The sequence below is a fragment of the Trichoderma aggressivum genome (assembly GCF_033847375.1).
Source record: "Trichoderma aggressivum f. europaeum strain CBS 100526 chromosome Unknown scaffold_033, whole genome shotgun sequence".
Taxonomy (NCBI): domain Eukaryota; kingdom Fungi; phylum Ascomycota; class Sordariomycetes; order Hypocreales; family Hypocreaceae; genus Trichoderma; species Trichoderma aggressivum.
The window spans coordinates 242,303-261,096 of record NW_026946399.1 but is presented as its reverse complement, the minus strand read 5'-3'; the positions used below and the strand labels follow the sequence as shown (position 1 = coordinate 261,096).

Sequence of the window (18,794 nt, the reverse complement as noted above, 5' to 3'; positions counted from 1 at the left end):
GCTCTGGAAACGCTTGAGCTGGTTACCTAATTTGACTCGTGTTTCCAGGGCGTTATTAGCACTCCCTAGACGTTGATGTCCTACCTGTTGGTCCTATCAAGGTTCTAGGGATGGAAGCACGAGCACATGTTAGACTCTGTAGTAATACGGGCCCTTGCTCAATCCAACAAGCTGTACGACCAAGGCGTATGTAATTACGCCGAGATGGCTACGAAGAAGAAAGTATGTAGACTTTTGCATTTGCTAAATGATATCAACCAACTACCTAGTTGCTCATCTGGCAATCCGAATCTCTGCCTCATCCACTTCAAGACCGGTTACTCGTGGCTGAAATAAAGCGATACGCGTACAACAGCCAAGATATCCAAGACATGATGTTTCCAGTAGCGGCAAAAACAAAAGTGGCTGATCAGACCCCTGGCCAAAAGCTAAAAGTTACCGATTGGCTGAACCAAACGTTCAACATGGAGCTACATTAGTTTCCGAACGGCTGCCAACAATGCCGCGACTGATGCCATTTCTCTCCCGTTCCTCCAAGTGCCCCGTGCTGAGCTCAGGCTATCCATCATGAGTGGCCTCTTTGCAGTCATAGCGTAAACATAGAGACGACGGGATGTCAAAGGTGACACAAAGCCAAAGCCTGGGTGTCCACTACAGAACTGGGTATGTAGTGGCCAGTAACGTGTCCATCGCGATGCTTAGTTAGTACTCGTACTCGTCAGCCTCCGTCCTTACCCCATCCCTCAACTTGAGCACAATTTTTGCATAGTACGATGGGAGCACCTGGCCGGGCATCACAACGTTATCCGGCTTCGCCCTTTTGTCGCCTTCAAACAGGGCATCGTATCGCATCAGCAGCTTGGCAAAGATGATCTGACTCATTCGAATGCCAAGATAGCGGCCAGGACACATTTGCGCCCCGTATCCGTAGGCGAGAAACGTATTGCTTGCGGTCGTGGCCTTTATAGTGGCGGTGTTGGTCGTCTCATCGTAAAACCGATATGGATTAAACTCGTGTGCCTTCGGATAGTTGTCTTCGTCGTTGTGGATCAACCAGGATGGCGAGGTGATGATGTTTCCAGGTCGTAGAGCAAGGCCAGACTTTAGCTGAAACGGTTTGAGCACCGAACGCGTGACACTGACTAAAGGATTGTTAGTCGGGGTCATGCCCAATAAGAAAAGAAAAGAGAGAGAGAAAAACGCCGACAGCTTCAGGGACTCCCGGGTGGATATGCGGAGACTCACAAAGCGTTGGACCATTAACACGGAGAGTTTCTCGGGTGAAGCTTTCAAGTCGAGGAAGAGAGCTCATAGTCTGCACAGACCATCTGCCGTTGTTCTCAGCCAGTGCCGTGGAAATCTCAGCCCGCAAGGCTTCCGTGAGCTTTTCATCACGAATGGACTCGTAGAACAGCTGGGTGACGAGGCAGACAACCGGACCTGCGCTGTCAAAGGCCGTAAAAATCACCTCATCAGAGAAGATGTCAATCTGTCGCTCTTCTTCTTCGATGCTCATAGCCGTGGCATCGCGTTTGATCATGCCCCTCTCTTCTTTCAGATTGAGCATCGCTCCGAGCAATGTGTAATCGATGGACGTTTGCCCGGTCATACGCCAAAGCTCAATTACCCGCCGGATCTCGGGAATGATGAAAAACTTCAATCTTTTAATCACTTTCCGAACCCTGAATCCAGCAGGCGATAGATACCAAAACATCTTCCGGAGCGGAGCGGGAACCCAAAAGTATTGGTGAACAAAATCCGGCACATGGAGACAGTAATCTTCGATGTAGCGCATATACTCCGGATTGCTCGCGAAATGAGGCCCGATCAGAAACGACGCTGCAACCATGTGCACCAGATGCCAAATTTCGAGAAATCCTGCAAACGGTTCCTGGCCTATGACTTTGTTAGCAAGATGTTTCTCCTCCTCCTTCTAGACAACATTGGTAGTATACTTTTGGCGAGAGAGTCAAACACTCTCGGGATCGACTCATCGCTTTGCATGACAACCGAATCATGCAGTGAATCTATTATTGTAAGCCAACTGTATGTCTTGTTTATCGCCAGGCATACGCACTCATGTTTTTGTTTACTGATTGCCGGACGGCGTCGACGTGTGCGCGGCCCAGGATATTCGTGTGCAGTCTAAAGTGATAGCTCTGTGCGTGTCAATCGTGCCAATCCTCTTCAACTTTGACATTGGAAAGTAGCTTACATCTTCGACGGCCTGTAAGAAACTCATCTGACTTAGATCCACGCTCTTCACCTCATCGCATGCTCCCGGAGGAAGCACAAGGACGAAATCATCGTGTTGACCCCAGTATGCCCACGGTTTAAGCTTTTTGCTGAACTGAGAACAATCAGCTGTATTCACATCAATTACGTGTGACTGTTTGATGACATCTTACCGTATCATAACCGCGTTGGAAAACACCCTTCAAGTTTGACTCGTTTTCGGTCCAGCGAAGCCGCTTCCAGAGATATGGCGCGTCGCCTACAATGGGGATATCCCCAAGTCGTTTTCGCTGTTTTTGGTAGTTGAGCCAGTCGAGGAATATTATCAGGAGAAGCGAAGAACAAACAACAACGGCTGCAGTAGCCACTGGGCTTTCTGCAGCGCGTTGTAGAATATATCGCAAAATAGTCGTATTCATGCTCAGTAGATCGTTCTGCCACCACATTGTGATGGCCTCCATGAAATGTGCTTGAGGAATGATTCGGCTATGCACCTGGAATTATTTTTAAAGAAGCAAAACATGTAGGTAGCCATATTTGAGTATTCGGTCACCGAAAATGTGTTTCAACCAGCGCCGCTTTCGCAGATGCTGATTTGGCTACCCCGTTCATGTCGCACGTAACTCCTGTCGCTACCCTGGAATTGTCGCTCATGGTTGAAACCGCCCACCGAATCGTAAGAAATGTTGTGAATAGATGCTATGATTTTGTTGAACTTGTGACGGGGAACATGAAGGAAGCTTCCTCTCTTCACTTTAATCAGTCTGGATGTGCATCAAAGTGTAGTTGTAATTATAATTCAACGCTCACGACGGGAACTCACAACGTTCACACAAAAGCCACACAATCCCCATTCATCGAACAGTACATATGTGTAGGTACACGAAAAATGATCTCAAAATGGCCCAATATCACGCAATCACGGAAAACGTGAGTCATAAGTGTGCTTTATTTAATAATAATCAACAGAGTAACTAAGCCTGCCTCGCATTCCACAACTCAATCCACCCCATGGTAGTCCGCAAACCCCGTGATATATCACCCAACAGTGAAGATGCCGACTTTGAGAAACTGTCTTGCTTCTTTCCAGTCACTAGTCTTTCTCGCTCTTCGATTAATGCCACCAATTTATGAAACCGAGCTTGCAAAGCCTTTCGAAGAAACCTAAATCGTACTCGTGATGGAACCTTGAAGTTACCAACGCAAAGGACAATGTCGCCACTTGAGCTGTTGTCTGGCGTTGACTTGGGTCTCGACACAAACTCGCTGCGAGCAGTCTTTTGCAGAATATCGAGCATCATGCGGACACTAACCAACGCCAATAGATGCAAGATACTGTCAAGTCGGCAGTTTTTACATTTGTGGAGATGAGCCAGCGATTCTTCCACCTCCTTCTCCAGCATCAAGACACAGTCTATTGGCATGAAGCTTGAGCTCTGTTGCTCTAGCTTCAGACCTGCAATGCGTTTCGAAATCGTTTGAATGCAGTCGCATTGAGTTTGGACTAATGTGACTTGCGTTGTGCGCCAGGACAATTCAGAGCTGCTTTCACGACTGGCATGAAGGCTCGATGATGAGTCGCTGGGTTGCGAGGCATTTGATGGCGATTCCGAGCTCTCTTCTCGAGGCGAACAACTCGCATCTTGAAACGAGGTTGATGAATAGCGTAGCAGCTGATTTGGTTGATCCTTATTGCAAGGAACCAACATGGGATTGCCTCCGGATGATGATGTGATTGAGTGTTGGCACATGCATGACTCTCGGGTCATGGATGGCTGGGGCTGCTGCATCGACAGCGAATCATTTACATCTGATTTTGCGTTCATAGGTGGCAAGGCAAACGATAGCATGTCATGGGGATCAAAAAGTCCCACGGGCATCCCTGATGTAGAGGCTTGAGGCTGAAGAGAGCTCGACATATCATCCAAAAACGAAGGCATCCCATCAAATGCAGTCATTTCAACGAGCTCCATAGGGGACCCGGTTGATAAAAACTCTATCGAATCATTCTCTGGTTGCGGCGTCTGATCGAGCTTGTTGATGGCTTCTGTTTCGTTGAGTTGCCCCAGGTCGCCTAGCAAAGGCACCCACGCGTCGGGAATTTGTCCAGGCGCGGATGCCGGCGGATCGCTTGGCTCAGCCTCCAAAGCCAAAGGCTCAGCCAAGTGTGTCTCAAGCTCAGTGTCTTCAATCTCAGTTTCCGGGGTGACAGGCTTTGGGATCTCTGTCTCGTTGGGTTCTGTGCCGGTCGGCAGCCTACGACTGGACTCATCTGCGACGGCCTTCTTCGCCCTCGGACGACCCATTCGACGCGACAGGCTGTACACACAGTCTACTCGGTGCACGGAGCATCGTCGACAAGACGGCTTCTCATGGCCACACTTGACCTTTGCCGTTTGGCAGTTGTCGCATGAGGTTCTGTACTTTGGGGTCTTTCCCCTCTGCCGGACTCCTCCGTCGGTACCAACCATGTCGAATGCAGATTGCCGCGAATTTTTGTGAGGATCATCGACCGTAATTGGTATTACTGAAAGATATTTGGTTGTTTGTTCATTCCAATGCGCGTCTCCCCGTGCTTTGGACTTGGTTGCTCCCCCTGTCCCGTCCAAACGCCTCTTTACACAAAGAGCGGATAGATGCATACCCTACTGTACGAGTTTAATTAAGAGCTTATGATGAAGTCTGTTCCACAAGTCATGTTTGACTCATACACTCATACAGGGCCTGTAATATCATTATTGGTCCCTCTTATTTGCCAGCACACAGACAATGACGGCCGAAGCACGGCAGGCTTGGGATGCAGCTCTCCCGCTCGCCGCTGTAATTTGAAGCAGAGCAAAAATATCCTGAGAACTTGCCGGAGTTATTTTGATCTTTAACTCATCTCTCTTACGCGTGAGGGAATTCATGACTTACTCCACGGAGAAGAAAGTTGCTAAACACAGTTATTATTATCAGAATCATCGACGACTCAACTGCGTCCATCATCGCTACCCTGCCTAATTAGAGTGGATGTGGGGATTGGACAACCTACGAGGTTCCGTGATGGTGTCTTTCCCCGACGACCCGAATTGGAGCTCTTAGAGCTTAGTAAATGCTCTATGAGGTACAAATTACGTACCTGTTAGCTATCTTGATTACTTCCTTGCTGTGCAACGATGCGCGAAACCGCCGCTCAACACCTTGATAGATACATGGATTGTTCCACGATATACACCTCATAATATAGGGCCTCCTAGAAATGGATGAGAGTCACAAAGAAGTCATGGTACGGTTACCAATATACCCGATAAGCTGTTTACTAACCATGATAACGTGAAATCTTACGGTATGTATAAACAAAGCTGCATATTTAGCTACCACGTCCATGATGATACTGATGATGGGCTAATGGAAACTTGTTATTCCTATGAAGAGATGGGGAATGTTAAGAGTGGCTAGGGAAAAGATGAGATGATCCAATAGCACTAACCGTGTTAAATATTGTCTCAGGTAAGCATGATAAGTAACCGTAAAGACTATGTAGTAATATCGGAAGCTGTATATAAAGTTATTTTGTAAGATGCAGAATCCATGTTTTATTTCAGAACATTCCGTTTCAACATGCAGCGAAGTCATTGTAGTTGTTCGTTCAACGGACTCCAAAAAATTGCAGCAAATCTCAGCCAGGAGAAACTTTCCTTCGATGACCTTTTACAAATCGGCTCTGACTTCATTGGCTATTTCCAAACCATCATCAATTGCGAAAGATGTGTCACCACCAAGCGGATGACGAATACTTTGTCTCAAATCACCTCACGGCTCGTTTGCTTCTATGAAGCCGCCTACCTTAATGCTGCTACAAATATGATACAACCAAGAACACGGTCGACCAGCGACGCGGGGCTACTGTTGTCGCCTCCTCTGTCACAGCATGATCAACTAAGCCCTTTGTCTCCGGCAACACAACCATCACCAAGCTGCCAGTTGATGCTCGGCGAGATGAAGCTTGGGAAGCTTACACTTGAGGGGAGCGAGGCAAGGATCCTGGCAGAGGTGATTCTGGTGGATACATGTCTTGAGCTCAATGAAAGGATACAAGAATGGAGACTAGTCATTGATGAAACTTCGGAGTTTACTGAAGAGCAGTGTGATTCTGTTTCGTCAAATTGCTTGGATAGATTGGCCAAGTTAATTGGCTTACTACAGTTCGATGGGCTTCCCCGGATTTGCTAAAGCTGCGGGATGGGTATCAAGATTACTCTGTATGATCGATCATCATTAGTACTTATTTGAGAGTTATCAGTCGATTGACTTCATTCTTCATTTCAGTGTCTGCTTATACAAATTTCCCATCCCGTGGGCTGTACCTTTCATCTTTCTCTCTCCCAAGAGAAATATACAGCGTAATGTAATGTCTGTGGTGGGTGCAGGGGATAGTTCAGCCCAAGCAAGTAGCCGCGTCTAGTGAACATGGTTCCCATGCAAGTGCTGTTCCACAAGATTAGTAGTTGTTTGCTGGGGTGGAGATTATGTTATGACGGGAGATGTTCGTAATTTAGTAATTTTGTGTGCTGGAACATAATCATAATGTACCTTAACTAGGTAAATGAGAATTCATCAATTGGACATACAACAATTAGATTCCGTCCAGAAGGCATTTGGACAGAGCTCTTGAAAAGACTCACTTGTGAATTGCTCTCTGTCAGGTGAGCCATCTCATGGCAACGGCTGGAGCCGACCCGGGTCATACCAAACGGCGAAGGGTATCACAAACTTGATGTTTCTTGCCACTCGGGGGTTTAAAATAAAAGTGGAAAATATGGATGGATAAAGTCGCGTTGTATACCTGTTGAAAGCCGACCATATACAACAGAGCTCGGTGATCGAGGCCTATTGTCGGTTCCCGACGTGAAGAAGATACGTTAAGACTTCTAGATAATTGCCACACCATATTTGCTTAAGCGTTGTCCAACCCAATGATACTAACACAAGATTTTTATTCCATTCAATCACTACTGCCTTGGGTTAGAGTATTGAGTTCCTAGAGCTCTGCATAGCAAGATGCCGATCAACAAATTATCTGCAAAGTCCTTGGACTTGGATGTCCCAGACAAGCCACTAATCTTTGTCGTCGAGGGGCGATACCAGAATTGGATCAAGCCAATCATTCTGCTCGAGTGTCTCAACCAGGATTATGATGCGGTCTGCCTAGATGGGCCAGCTACAAGGACGGAGTGGTACACCAGAATTCATCCTCAACAATATGTACCAGCAATGATAGATAGCTCTCTCGGTGAACGTATTACCGCATGGGACAGCTCTCAGATCCTCTTACACCTGGCCAACAACTATGATGCTGAAAAATCATGGTCAGGATCGACCGTCGCAGAGCAGTTGGAAATTGGGAACTGGCTGACATTTGAAACCGCGTCTCTTGGGTACGTAGCCCGCCATTGATCTATGGAATAGCAACTGAATGCTATATAGGCCTACCGCAAAGTATTGGGTGTGGTATTCTATTCGGAAGCCAGAGAACAAGAACCCCAGCGCTGAAGACCAGTATGACTGTCTCTTCTGACCCGCCTGGTATTTAAGCTAATGATTGTTCTAGAATGTTGAATGATCTGAGAAAACAATACGGTATCCTGGACAAACATCTGTCTCAGCCTGGTCAAGCATTTATTGGCCTCAAAGATCGACCAACAATCGCTGACATTGCCATTTATCCGTTCGCTGACGATCCAACTATGGCTCGCATGGGACTAAGCAAAGACGACTTTCCAGCTTTGAAGGAATGGAGCGCGAGATTCTCGCAAATTCCAGGAGTATTGAAGGCGTATATGGAGATGGACTCTAGAAAAGAGGAGATTATTGGGGAGTGAACAATTCCGTAGAGACTCTAGAAGTAGCATATCCGAAGAAATAGTGTGGAGTTTAATTTTGCCTTGTGCATTCACTAAACGATCAATCAAGTTCCCTCATTTATCTACCTACTAAAGCTCGATGGCCGACACGTTACTTACATTGACGTATATATTTCATCCTTTCCCCGTGTATAACTTTCCAAATACTATAGACTATCAATCCACTTGACAACCATGGAGTCCGATAATAGCCATCTTATTCTGGCTAAGAAAATACTAGGGGAAACTCCTCTAATCGGCATGTAGTCCCTACACCGGCAATGCAATTTGCAAAACTAATTATAGTACAGATGGACATAATGACTTTCCATTTATGATTCGGGGGTGGCATTCCGGCAAAATTGGCGAAATTGATGCCCGCCAAATGGTCGTTGCTCATACTGACATAGAACGACTACGAAAAGGTTGTGTTGGAGGTGTATTTTGGAGCGCCTATGTACCTTGGTAAGGGGCGAATTCGTATTCAATGTTATTTCGTATGCTAATCAGGCGCTGTGTTGAAAGCCCAAACGAAAATTCGACGAACAATTTCTCCACCGAAGTTCACTATGAAAGCCTTCGAGCCACACTTCAACAAATCGACATCATTCATACATTAGTTGAACGGTACCCCGATGACCTCCAGCTCTCTAGAACCTCTCAAGAAGTATGGCAAGCTTTCCAATCTGGCAAAGTAGCAAGCTTGATTGGTGTTGAAGGCTTGCACCAGATTGCCAATAGTGCCAGCGCTTTGAGAAACTTCCACAGACTGGGTGTGCGCTACATCACTCTCACTCACGATAGTAATAATCTCTATGCAGATTCAACTGTAAGTAATTTAACTGATGCGACGGAAACGTTTCTTGGCATGATACTAACGGAACCTCAAGAACGCCGGCTCGCATCACGGTGGGTTGTCTGGGAAAGGCGTGGAAATGATCAAAGAAATGAATCGAATCGGCATGTATGAGTGCTATGTGCTTTCTACGGCGTTTTATCAATACTAACTATGGCAGGATTGTTGATCTATCGCACACATCGGTACAAGCTCAGAAAGAAGCTTTGTGTATAGCCAAGGCTCCGCTCATCTTCTCTCATTCTTCATGGTGAGTGAAACCCCGTTCTTCTCATTTCACGCTCGATCGACCAATGATGGACTTACTCTCAAACAAGTTCTTCCGTAACATTGCATCCTCGCAACAGTCCGAATGATGTTTTGGATATGCTGAAGATCAATGGCGGCGTTTTTATGGTGTCGTTTCTTCGCAAGCTTACTGATGCCAATAATCCGACTTTGAGCAGGGTCGCAGACCATATTCAATATGTTGGAGAAAGAATTGGATATGAGCATGTGGGCATTGGATCCGATTTTGATGGTGTCATGCAAACTACTGATGGGCTGGAGGATGTTTCCAAGTTCCCCTTGCTCATCGCCGAGCTACTAAGGCGCGGCATATCTGAGCAGTCGATCAAAGGTATCGTTGGCTTGAATGTGCTGCGAGTTTTAGATGACGTACAAAAGGTATCAGAAATAATGAAACGGAACGGTGAAGAAATGTTACATGACTGGATCGAGCCGATCTGGGACGAGCAAGTCAAAGAGGAGGTCAAGAGGCTTAGAGGTGTTGTTGAATAGTGGATATATAACAAAGACTTGCCATCTGAGCGAAGGTTTGATAAGAAACCGTGATATCTTCACTCACTTTACTCTCTCGATAAAAATCGAGATGCGACTTGTCCTATTATTGAAGCCTGAAAAGATGCCGAGTATAGATTTTATAAAAGGCTCATCTAACCTCTACGTGAATATTCATAATGCTGCAAATAGTATGGTGCTATTCTAAGTGCGCATCAAGGACGCATTCTTCCGATAGTTTATTAACCTATAGCTTTCCAGAGAATTTTCCCACCATCACCCCTGCCTAGAATATGCCGATGGAAATAATCGTGATACAACCACATGATTCGATAAAACCAAACAATTATCAAGGCGACGTATGCTGGACAATTGCCATCATCATCAACCCTCCAAGTCGTAAGCCGAACCAGCCGCTTCAAGAATGGCCTCCATCCTGCGTCGAAGACTAGTTGGCCGTATGTTCTGTCTGATCCTTCTAGTTTTAGATAGCGAGGGAAGGTTTCAAGATAGTGAATGTATTCTAGCGGAAGATTATTTTCTCTGGCCCCTTGAAGGAAAAGATTCTAACCACAAGTTAATAAACGCAGTTGATGGATGGCCCACAGCTTCCACCACATACCACGTATCGAGCACTTGGTGTACCGTTGGGCCGCAATGGCCATTTTGCCTTCAAGGTATACACGGCGAAGCTGTCACCGGAGACATTGTGCGCTTCGTCTAATTGATATGCTTGGAGCTTCACAATATCGTACACAACTCCGCTACCTTCAGTTACCAGTAGCTGGTGAAACTCGACTGCAGTCAAAAGATGGGCGATGCCGCACAGTGACGGAACGGGAATCTGCGTGTCGCCGTGGAGCAGTTGGCGTTTTCCGGTTCCACCATTTGGGAACTCTTCGATGCTAGCATAGCACGGCTCGGAATACGGGATTCCAAAGACGTCGAATGTAACATGATGAGTAGGAACATTGACAATCCTGGTAGCCAATGGAGTGATCTTTCGATCCTTCATGGTGCTGGCTTTCATGTTAGAGCCATATCCAAGATACCAAATGTGTTCCTCCTCTTGTGCCGCAATTTTCCAAATCGGAAGCTTTGTTTCGTTTGCCATTTGCGAATTCCTTTTGAACTAGGATGTTAATTACAACAGTACAAAGAGAAAGAAGATGAGAATCAAGATGTGAATAGATGTTGTTGATGAGAAATTGTAGTTATTGAGCTCGGTTCCCGACATTCAGCAACTGTAGTGAAATATTCAGTGCCCTTGTATGATATCTTCTTAATACCTGGGAATCTTATCGCGGCTCATAAATGATTCCATATAGAAAAGTACAAACCGGAATACACGTGGGTTATTTGGTACATATTCAATTGTGTATTCAATTCTACACTAGGCCATAGCGCAAGCCAAAAGTTGTATACGCTCCTGGTTCTCAGCTATCTACACTGTAATATGTCTTGCAATTTCCATCGGACTTTTCGCCGTAAATATGGCCCTCAAAGGCACCTCAAGCCCCAGTGCCCGCAGTCGATGACGAAGTGCAACTGCAGCACTAGAATCCGCTCCAGCAGAGAAAAATGACGTGTCGGGCAATATTTGTACGTCGCCTGCAGTTAAACACATCATCATCTCTCTCTGAAGGATGTTTATTACTTCAGAAAATGGTAGCAACGGGCCAAGTCCCGGTACACGAGGCGAACCGGCATTCGAAACGGTAGCATCTGCTAGGCGAGTATGTAGATCAAGTAATAGACATTCATCTGCTATTGCCTCGAGAATTGTGTCTAGAACATGCTCCATGGTGTCAACAATAGCATGTGGTAACCGGTTTGTATCGTGCTCGATATGAAGCGACCAACAGTCTGCATCTAGCTCGAACCATTCCAGCATTAATGGGAATTTGGCCCCTTCGGCAAAGCGAGGAGATACAGTCACATCGCAACCCGGTAACTGCAGCCACTTATCGAGGCTATTGCTTTGGAGATGAAATGTCACCATGCAATCAAAAATTGGGTGCTGAAGACCGCCGCTTGCGATGTTGAGTGTCTCCAAGATTTTCGAAAATGGGATCGTATTGGTTAAAGCTTTGAGTGCTGAATCCCGTACATCTCTCAGTATCTGCGTGAGGCTGGGCCCACCTGAATTAGATCGTGGACAATCGAGCTTTATGCGGATAGGGAGTCGATCGAGGAATTGTCCCAATGCTTCTCGTTCAGTCGAGGAACAACGATTGCCATTTGGAGCTCCCAGTACAACGTCATCCTCATTCGTCAACCATTGTGAAAGAAGAGCGGCGACTGTTAATGCCATGTGATGGTGTGTGATACCAAGCCGTTCTATCAAGGCATTCAGCCTGGTAATTAAATTCCCGCGAAATTCGCGGATTCGGGATGTCCCATGGAAGGCTGCTGTCACAGAGGGGAGAAGCAGGACCTTGAAATGGGATAATTCGGAGCTCTCTGAATCATCTTTACACAAGTAGTCTCTCCAAAAGTTTTGCTCAAGCATTGTGGGAACATATTGCCAGTAACTCGAGCTCAGATGCTGCGGCTCTCTGTGGGCTTTTACGACTTTTCCTGTGTATGCGGTTGAGACAAGCCGAAGCAAATTCTGCAATGTGGCCAGATCGGCGATGCTGTGAGAAGTTGTGATGACAATCTCGGTCATTGGTGTCTTCACTGTGCCTCCTCGTTCTTCAGGTTGACGTATAATGTGGATGCGAATCAGCTCATCATGCGCCAAGTCGAACGCATAGTTTATCTCTGATGCTACATCGAGCTGTTCCACCTCGCGAACTTTAGGAGCCGAGCTTCGAATGACCCTTCTTAGGCCGTTGAGTCCTTCAACAAAGTTGCATCCCAGGACTGGGTCAGACGCTAATGCTCTATTGAAAGAATCCACGAGCCTGGTGTAATCTAATGGGCCATTGACAGTCAAAACGTTGGCAATGTTGAATGCTGTAACTGTTGTTCCAACCTGATATTGGAACCATACCTGCCTTTCCAGCTCTGTTAGCTCCCCCGTTGGCAGTGCATGGCTTGGTATTGGCTCTTTTGTATGATCTTCTGAAATCTTCTTAGTTTCTAGCAGATGTTTAATTGCGTTGACTTGGTCTTGGAACACTGGAGACGGCAAAAGATCACGGGTCGTAACTTCAACATCAAGGATTCCCGTAAGTTTCGTGGCTAAAAGCAAGGCTAAAACCGAATGCCCACCCAAGGCGAAGAAGTTATCATCGGGACTCAGACATGCGTGAGGCCTCAGTTGCAGAATTTCGCACCATACCTCTGATAGCTTGGACTCAACACCGCTATCGTTCGTTGATATGGAGGGTCCAGGGAAAGCCTCGTTGTGAAGAAAAGACCTTGACCTGTACATCTGCTCTAGAGCTTTGGAATCAGCTTTCCCATTCGCTGACTTTGGGAAATCGGTAATTGGGATGATCTGCTGGGGGACCCATGAAGGGAGTTGTGTTTTGACCATCCTATTGCGGAGGCAATCTATCCGCTCTTGTGTCGAATTTCGAGATTGCTTTGAGCCAAATGTGACATATGCCACAAGGACACCATCAACCGCCAGCACAGCGCACTGCGAAACGTCATCGACCGCCGGCTCCGACAAAATCGCATGCTCTACTCCATCAAGCTCGATGCGAAAGCCACGAACTTTGACTTGACGATCTATTCGCCCCATAAAGATCACCCGGCCATCTTTCACACAAATACCATAGTCGCCGGTGCGGTACATTCGTTCTTTTGGGTGCCACGGATCGGGGAGGACGCGTAAAGCCGTCTGTTCAGGAGCGTTGATGTAGCGTTCAAGCACCTGCACTCCGGCTAGGTATATCTCGCCCTGAACTCCTTTCGGAACGGGATTTTGCTTTTCGTCGAGGAGATACATGCGTACTGTCGCTAAAGCTTTTCCAATCGTGATAACATCGCCTAGGATTATTCGTTCAAACGAGGTACTAATGGCACACTTGGGAGCATGATTAATTAGCTGAGCGTGAATAAGCTATGTGATTATCATACCTCTGCTGGCCCATAACCGTTGTAAAGAAGCTTCTTCGTAGCGAATTTTTGGATAATAGGAGCAGTGATTGCTTCTCCGGTGGAATATATCTTCAAAATTTCGACGATTATTAGCAGATAATACATGTCGAAGGTTATGATGACTCACAATCTCAAGATTTGGGTACTGTTCTGGTTCCAGCACAGACAAAACTGCCGGAGTCATGGCTGCTGTATTAACTTTTAGTAGATGGGCATATGGATCTAATGGATCTTTAAGAACAAGGGTTGCTCCGTGTAGTAGTGCAGAAAAGATCTCTCCGTTGCAAACATCAAAGGCTGGTGACATAAACTGGGCAATTCGCCTCCCGGGAGCGGCGAACAACGTTGCCTCGGGATTGCTCTGGTATGCCAGAAATGACCGATGAGTTGTAGGAATACCCTTTGGCGCTCCAGTTGTCCCTGATGTAAAGATGTAAACAAAAGCACTGTCTGCGTAGCCAGTATCAGGCAGCCTTGCGGCTTGTTCATCGCTGCTTACAACAGACAACATATGATCTATGGCTAATGCTTTCTTCCCGGCCACCATTGGGACTTCATTTTGCTGTGCAGAGTCGGGGACAACAATGGCAGCTGCCTTACTAGCTTCTAGAACCATAGTCTTTCTTTCCATCGACCACTTAGGGTCAATTGGAACAAAGGTGCGGCTTGTTTTGACAATTCCCAGCAAGCCTAGCAGCCACCCGACTGATCCGTCGCCATATATGGCAATACTAGTGGTCGTTGTATCAGAGAAATACTCATTAAGCATGTTGGCAATGACGTTTGTTTGCTGCTCGAGTTGTTTATAAGTGAGCGTGTTGCCTTTGCAATCTTCAATGGCAATGTAATCTTGGAACCGGTCGATCGACTCTTCCAATGCCTTCTTGACTGTTTGCTCACTTGGTTTGATCCTTACTTTTTCTGCTTGCAAATATGCTGTTTCTTGAATGACATTCAGCCGCATGCATTCGCTCACCAAGGTGTGATTTAACACGCCTCGAAGTGCTTGCTTGAAATGCCCGCCTAACCGTCGGATTGCACTTTCACCATACACACCGCTATTGTGCTCAATGCGAAAATCTCCATTAGAGTCTATCAGCAGCGATAGAGGGAACTCGCTGTTCTCCAAAGATTCTGCCCGAATAGCGGGAGGGTGTGAATTCTCATGGGGAAGTGGTGGTTGGAGTGCAACCAAGCTGCTCATGCAGCTGCCGATGCCAACTTGGTCTGAGCGTGCCCAAGCATACTCTCCCAGAGAAAGTATATCGCCCATAGTCTTCTGAAGAAGCTGGCATACTGTTTCATTCCCGTTAATACTGACAACCAAAGGCAGAGTTGATATGTATAAACCAATTACGTTGTGAAATTCAGGGTGCGACGCTCTGTTGGAGAACACGGAGCCCATGATGATTGTGGATTTGCTCTCAAAAGCGCTCATAGCCATTGCCCAGGCCGTATAATAGACGCATGCTGGCGATACACAGTTTCGGTTGGCAAAGTGAGCAACTTCGTCACTGCCAGCTGAGGGCCCGAATAAGACAGCGTTATTCGGGCTGGGGAGCTTCATGGTCCCTTCCATGGCGATATCGGGCTTCTTAGTGAAGCTGTCTGCCAGCTTCACTTTTCTCAAGTACTCGGAGAAAAATCTTTTGGCAACTCCATCCTTCCTTTGCTGGATTGATATCAGCTCAAGGGAGGCTTCAATGGAACTGAGACTGCGGGGGATCTTCCTCCCCTTTGCAGCGTGTTCAACATTGGCCAGGAGGATCTGCAATGACAAGCCGTCCATTAAGCTATGATGGACCGTGAAGACTACTGTCAACTCTTCAATTTCTCTCGACATGCTGATGGCGGCTGCGGCTCCTAGAACGGCATTTGGGTGATACGCAATAAATTCCAGTGAGCAGCCCAGTCCGACGTTAATATCGGCTTTCTGGACTGCTTCTTCATAATCGGCCAAGTTCTTAAAGAGCTGTAGCTTGGGCTTTCTCATTGGTTGTTTGTGGACAATTTGAGCACCGCATCCTATAGTCAGACACAACTCAGTTCTGAATACTGGTTCTGTTAGCCAGACCGCGCGCCATGCTCTCTCAACCATGCTGGCATATTCGCTCTTATAAGACAATTTGACTTGGTTTACATTCTTCCAGTTGCAACTCAGAGTTGGTAATGCCAGAGCCAACTGTAAACTGGTCAAGGGACCAATGTCAAAGCTATCGCTCTCCAAAGCCAAAACGCTCTGAGCCTGGCTTCGGAGAGATGCTAATTTGTGTGCAACATCAAATCTCTCGTCTGCGAGCGACGGCAAAGATCCTTCTTCTGCTATTGCAATATCATTCGAGTATTTAGCTATTTCCTGGAATGTATGACCACTGAAAAGATCTTTGGGAGAGATGTTGATATTTCGTTGGCGGAGGGCTGAAGCAAGCTTGAATGCCAAAAGCGACGAGCCGCCTAGTTTTAGGAAGGAGTCGCTTTCTTGTATTTTCTTCAATCCATCTCCAGAAAGTCCAAAAAGATTTGAAGCAGCGTCCAGAATCTTGGAGAGCCGTTCCTCTTCGACCGTTGTGTCGGAATATGACTGTTGTGATGCCGGTGGCGAAGGCAAGGCGGCAGGTTTGTTCGAGCCCATTGTGCCATCCGTAGCTGAGATAACCTCCAGCACCTTTCTATGCTGTACTTTACCGTTGGAAGACGTGGGAAATGATTCCATGGCTTCGATCCGATATGGAATACAGTAGGTAGACATAGAGTCCCTCGCTTTCGATAAAAGTGCAACGGTATCAACGCTCTCTGGAGTCACAACTGCGACAATTCCATCCTCTGTCACTGCAGCGCAGACAGATGTTACACCGAATGGAATGCCCACATGGCTGAGAGCATTTTCGACATCACGGTCTAGATTCACGAGGAACCCCCCATTCTTGACCGTTCTGTCTTTTCGTCCGCGGAACTCGATCAACCGGCCGCCGTCAGGATTTGGTATCCATCGACCATAATCGCCAGTTTTGTAAACTCGCTTTGAGTTCCAGTAGATGAAATTACTGTTTGTTTTCGCATCATCCTTGTAATATCCGCGAGAGAGGCCATCTCCTGCAATGAGTATCTCTCCTTCCGCAAAATCGTCTGCGATCAGCTGATGGCCGCTCTCCACGAGGTAAATTGGGCTTTGTTTCATTGAGCTACCGATTAGCAGCGGATTGATTGCCTTCGTCTCTGGGTCACGGGTTACAACATGTATAGAGCCCATAGAGGTCGTCTCTGTCGCTCCATATCCGACCAGAACTCGAATACCAGCATCCAGCAGGGATCCCAGCAAATCCTGCCTTGCGGTTTCACCGCCAAGAATAATCGTATGAACGTGATTAAAAATTCTGGTGTCCGATGAAGAATCCATTAACGCGCTCAGTAGCGAAGGTGTGGCAGCCACCACAGTACATGAAGGGGCCTTGTCGTATATGTCTTCGGCTTGGGTTGGGACCACGGTGCCACCATTTCCCAAGGTTGAGAAAAGCATACAAGCGCAGGCTGTAATAGACTATTAGTTCAGGTATCTAGAGGGTAAAATTGAAACTAACCATCAAAAGCCACCGACAGAATATGGAGAAGCCTATCTCCAGGAACGATGTCCAGGTTCATGGGACTTGTCGTAGAGTATAAGCATAAAGACTTGTGCGAGAGGATGACGCCTTTTGGACAGCCGGTACTGCCACTTGTAAAAATGATGCATGCATCATCTTCCAGCGCCTGAGAATATACGGACGGGGAAATTTGAGAGGACGATATCGGCGGAAGGCTAGTCAAATGCAATACGTGATGCGACCCCTTGGCGGATGAGAAGGGTTCTGGCGTAGTATTGATGATGATACGACTTTCGACTGTGTCGCAAACGTAATTGATCATTTCAGGTGACCATGTCTTGCGATCGATGGGAACAAAGCAGCCTCCAGCTTTGAGAATAGCTAGGATCGCGATAATGTTGAAGCTTCCATGAGTCGTTACCAACAGAACTGGCGATCCCTTTCCAACTCGCAAAAGAGCTAAATCATGAGCTAATGCTGATGAAATGTCATCTAATTCTCTATAAGTAAAAGATCCATCTTCATGTTCGACTGCAAGGTTTTCTGGATATTGCCGCACGGACTGGGCGAATAGTTCGCATAAGTTGGTGGGTAATGATGACATGATTCTCGAGTATAAAGCGGCGTAATGTATCAAGAAGAGGTGTTTGTTCTAGTCCATGGCTTGTATATATAGTAGACAAATAATTGAGAACGAAATTAATGTTGATACAAACCCAGGGTCATGATCGTCTTAACTGATGCCAGTTATCCTCGTCTGACCCCGACGACCCGATTGCAATCGGACCGTCGGTTACCGACACCAATCCATCACATATTATTATACAGGTAATGAACGTCAAAGGCCAGAAGAAATAAAGAAATTTGAATAATTTTATCGAAAAACAATTTCACTGATTACTCACATGTTTCTATTCACGGTGTCGTGCGTTAAATCATGCTTTTACACTTGTTGAACCGAGTGAGCGATAACCATATCCTCATCTTGCTTCTTTCCGTTGCCTTGTTTTCTATTAGTGTGGTAAGAAAGTTTCTCAATTTTCTCATTCAGAAACTCAACTATTTCCTTGAAGTTACTCCCCAATTTATACTGTATTAATCATATCTGGCCTCGCCATTGCAGTCCGCCCAACGATTTAGTCGCATCAAACTATTTCCCGGCCCACCCTTTCGCTTCCCTAACGGACAGGGAACAGAAAAGTTCTTTAGCGGACGAAATGCAGCTCGAAGATGGAGAAACAGCTATGGGTCTATATACAGTATCTGGTCAGGTTTTAAGCGCGAAGTGTGAGAATCACCCAGCATACAGCAGTGTCATCATGCCCACTGACGCATGCCCCTCAGTGTCATAACCAAACCTGAACATGTACAAACCTTCTACAAAGATTCACATAATCATAT

General features: G+C 46.5%; 5 protein-coding genes across 5 annotated transcripts; 2 read left to right on the top strand and 3 right to left on the bottom strand.

Moving 5' to 3' along the window:
* Window positions 1-702: 702 nt before the first annotated feature.
* On the bottom strand, window positions 703-2,696 carry Triagg1_7504 (uncharacterized protein; the record flags this gene model as incomplete). Its single annotated transcript, XM_062902247.1, has 6 exons — window positions 703-1,142; window positions 1,246-1,896; window positions 1,956-2,027; window positions 2,078-2,159; window positions 2,216-2,350; window positions 2,409-2,696. 6 exons carry the CDS (start codon window positions 2,694-2,696, stop codon window positions 703-705), a joined length of 1,668 nt encoding a protein of 555 aa, XP_062753561.1.
* A 513-nt stretch (window positions 2,697-3,209) lies between these two features.
* On the bottom strand, window positions 3,210-4,541 carry Triagg1_7503 (uncharacterized protein; the record flags this gene model as incomplete). The annotated part of the gene is made up of 1 exon (XM_062902246.1): window positions 3,210-4,541. The coding sequence occupies one exon, from the start codon at window positions 4,539-4,541 to the stop codon at window positions 3,210-3,212; it is 1,332 nt and encodes a 443-aa protein (XP_062753560.1).
* Window positions 4,542-7,278: 2,737 nt separating this feature from the next.
* Window positions 7,279-8,099, top strand: Triagg1_7502 (uncharacterized protein; the record flags this gene model as incomplete). Its single annotated transcript, XM_062902245.1, has 3 exons — window positions 7,279-7,655; window positions 7,705-7,776; window positions 7,829-8,099. 3 exons carry the CDS (start codon window positions 7,279-7,281, stop codon window positions 8,097-8,099), a joined length of 720 nt encoding a protein of 239 aa, XP_062753559.1.
* A 520-nt stretch (window positions 8,100-8,619) lies between these two features.
* Triagg1_7501 (uncharacterized protein) lies at window positions 8,620-9,756 on the top strand (the record flags this gene model as incomplete). Its single annotated transcript, XM_062902244.1, has 4 exons — window positions 8,620-8,949; window positions 9,011-9,084; window positions 9,137-9,226; window positions 9,324-9,756. 4 exons carry the CDS (start codon window positions 8,620-8,622, stop codon window positions 9,754-9,756), a joined length of 927 nt encoding a protein of 308 aa, XP_062753558.1.
* A 448-nt stretch (window positions 9,757-10,204) lies between these two features.
* On the bottom strand, window positions 10,205-17,715 carry Triagg1_7500 (uncharacterized protein; the record flags this gene model as incomplete). Its single annotated transcript, XM_062902243.1, has 6 exons — window positions 10,205-10,234; window positions 10,379-10,888; window positions 11,414-13,738; window positions 13,792-13,881; window positions 13,940-17,340; window positions 17,391-17,715. The coding sequence occupies 6 exons, from the start codon at window positions 17,713-17,715 to the stop codon at window positions 10,205-10,207; spliced, it is 6,681 nt and encodes a 2,226-aa protein (XP_062753557.1).
* Between the last annotated feature and the right edge of the window lie 1,079 nt (window positions 17,716-18,794).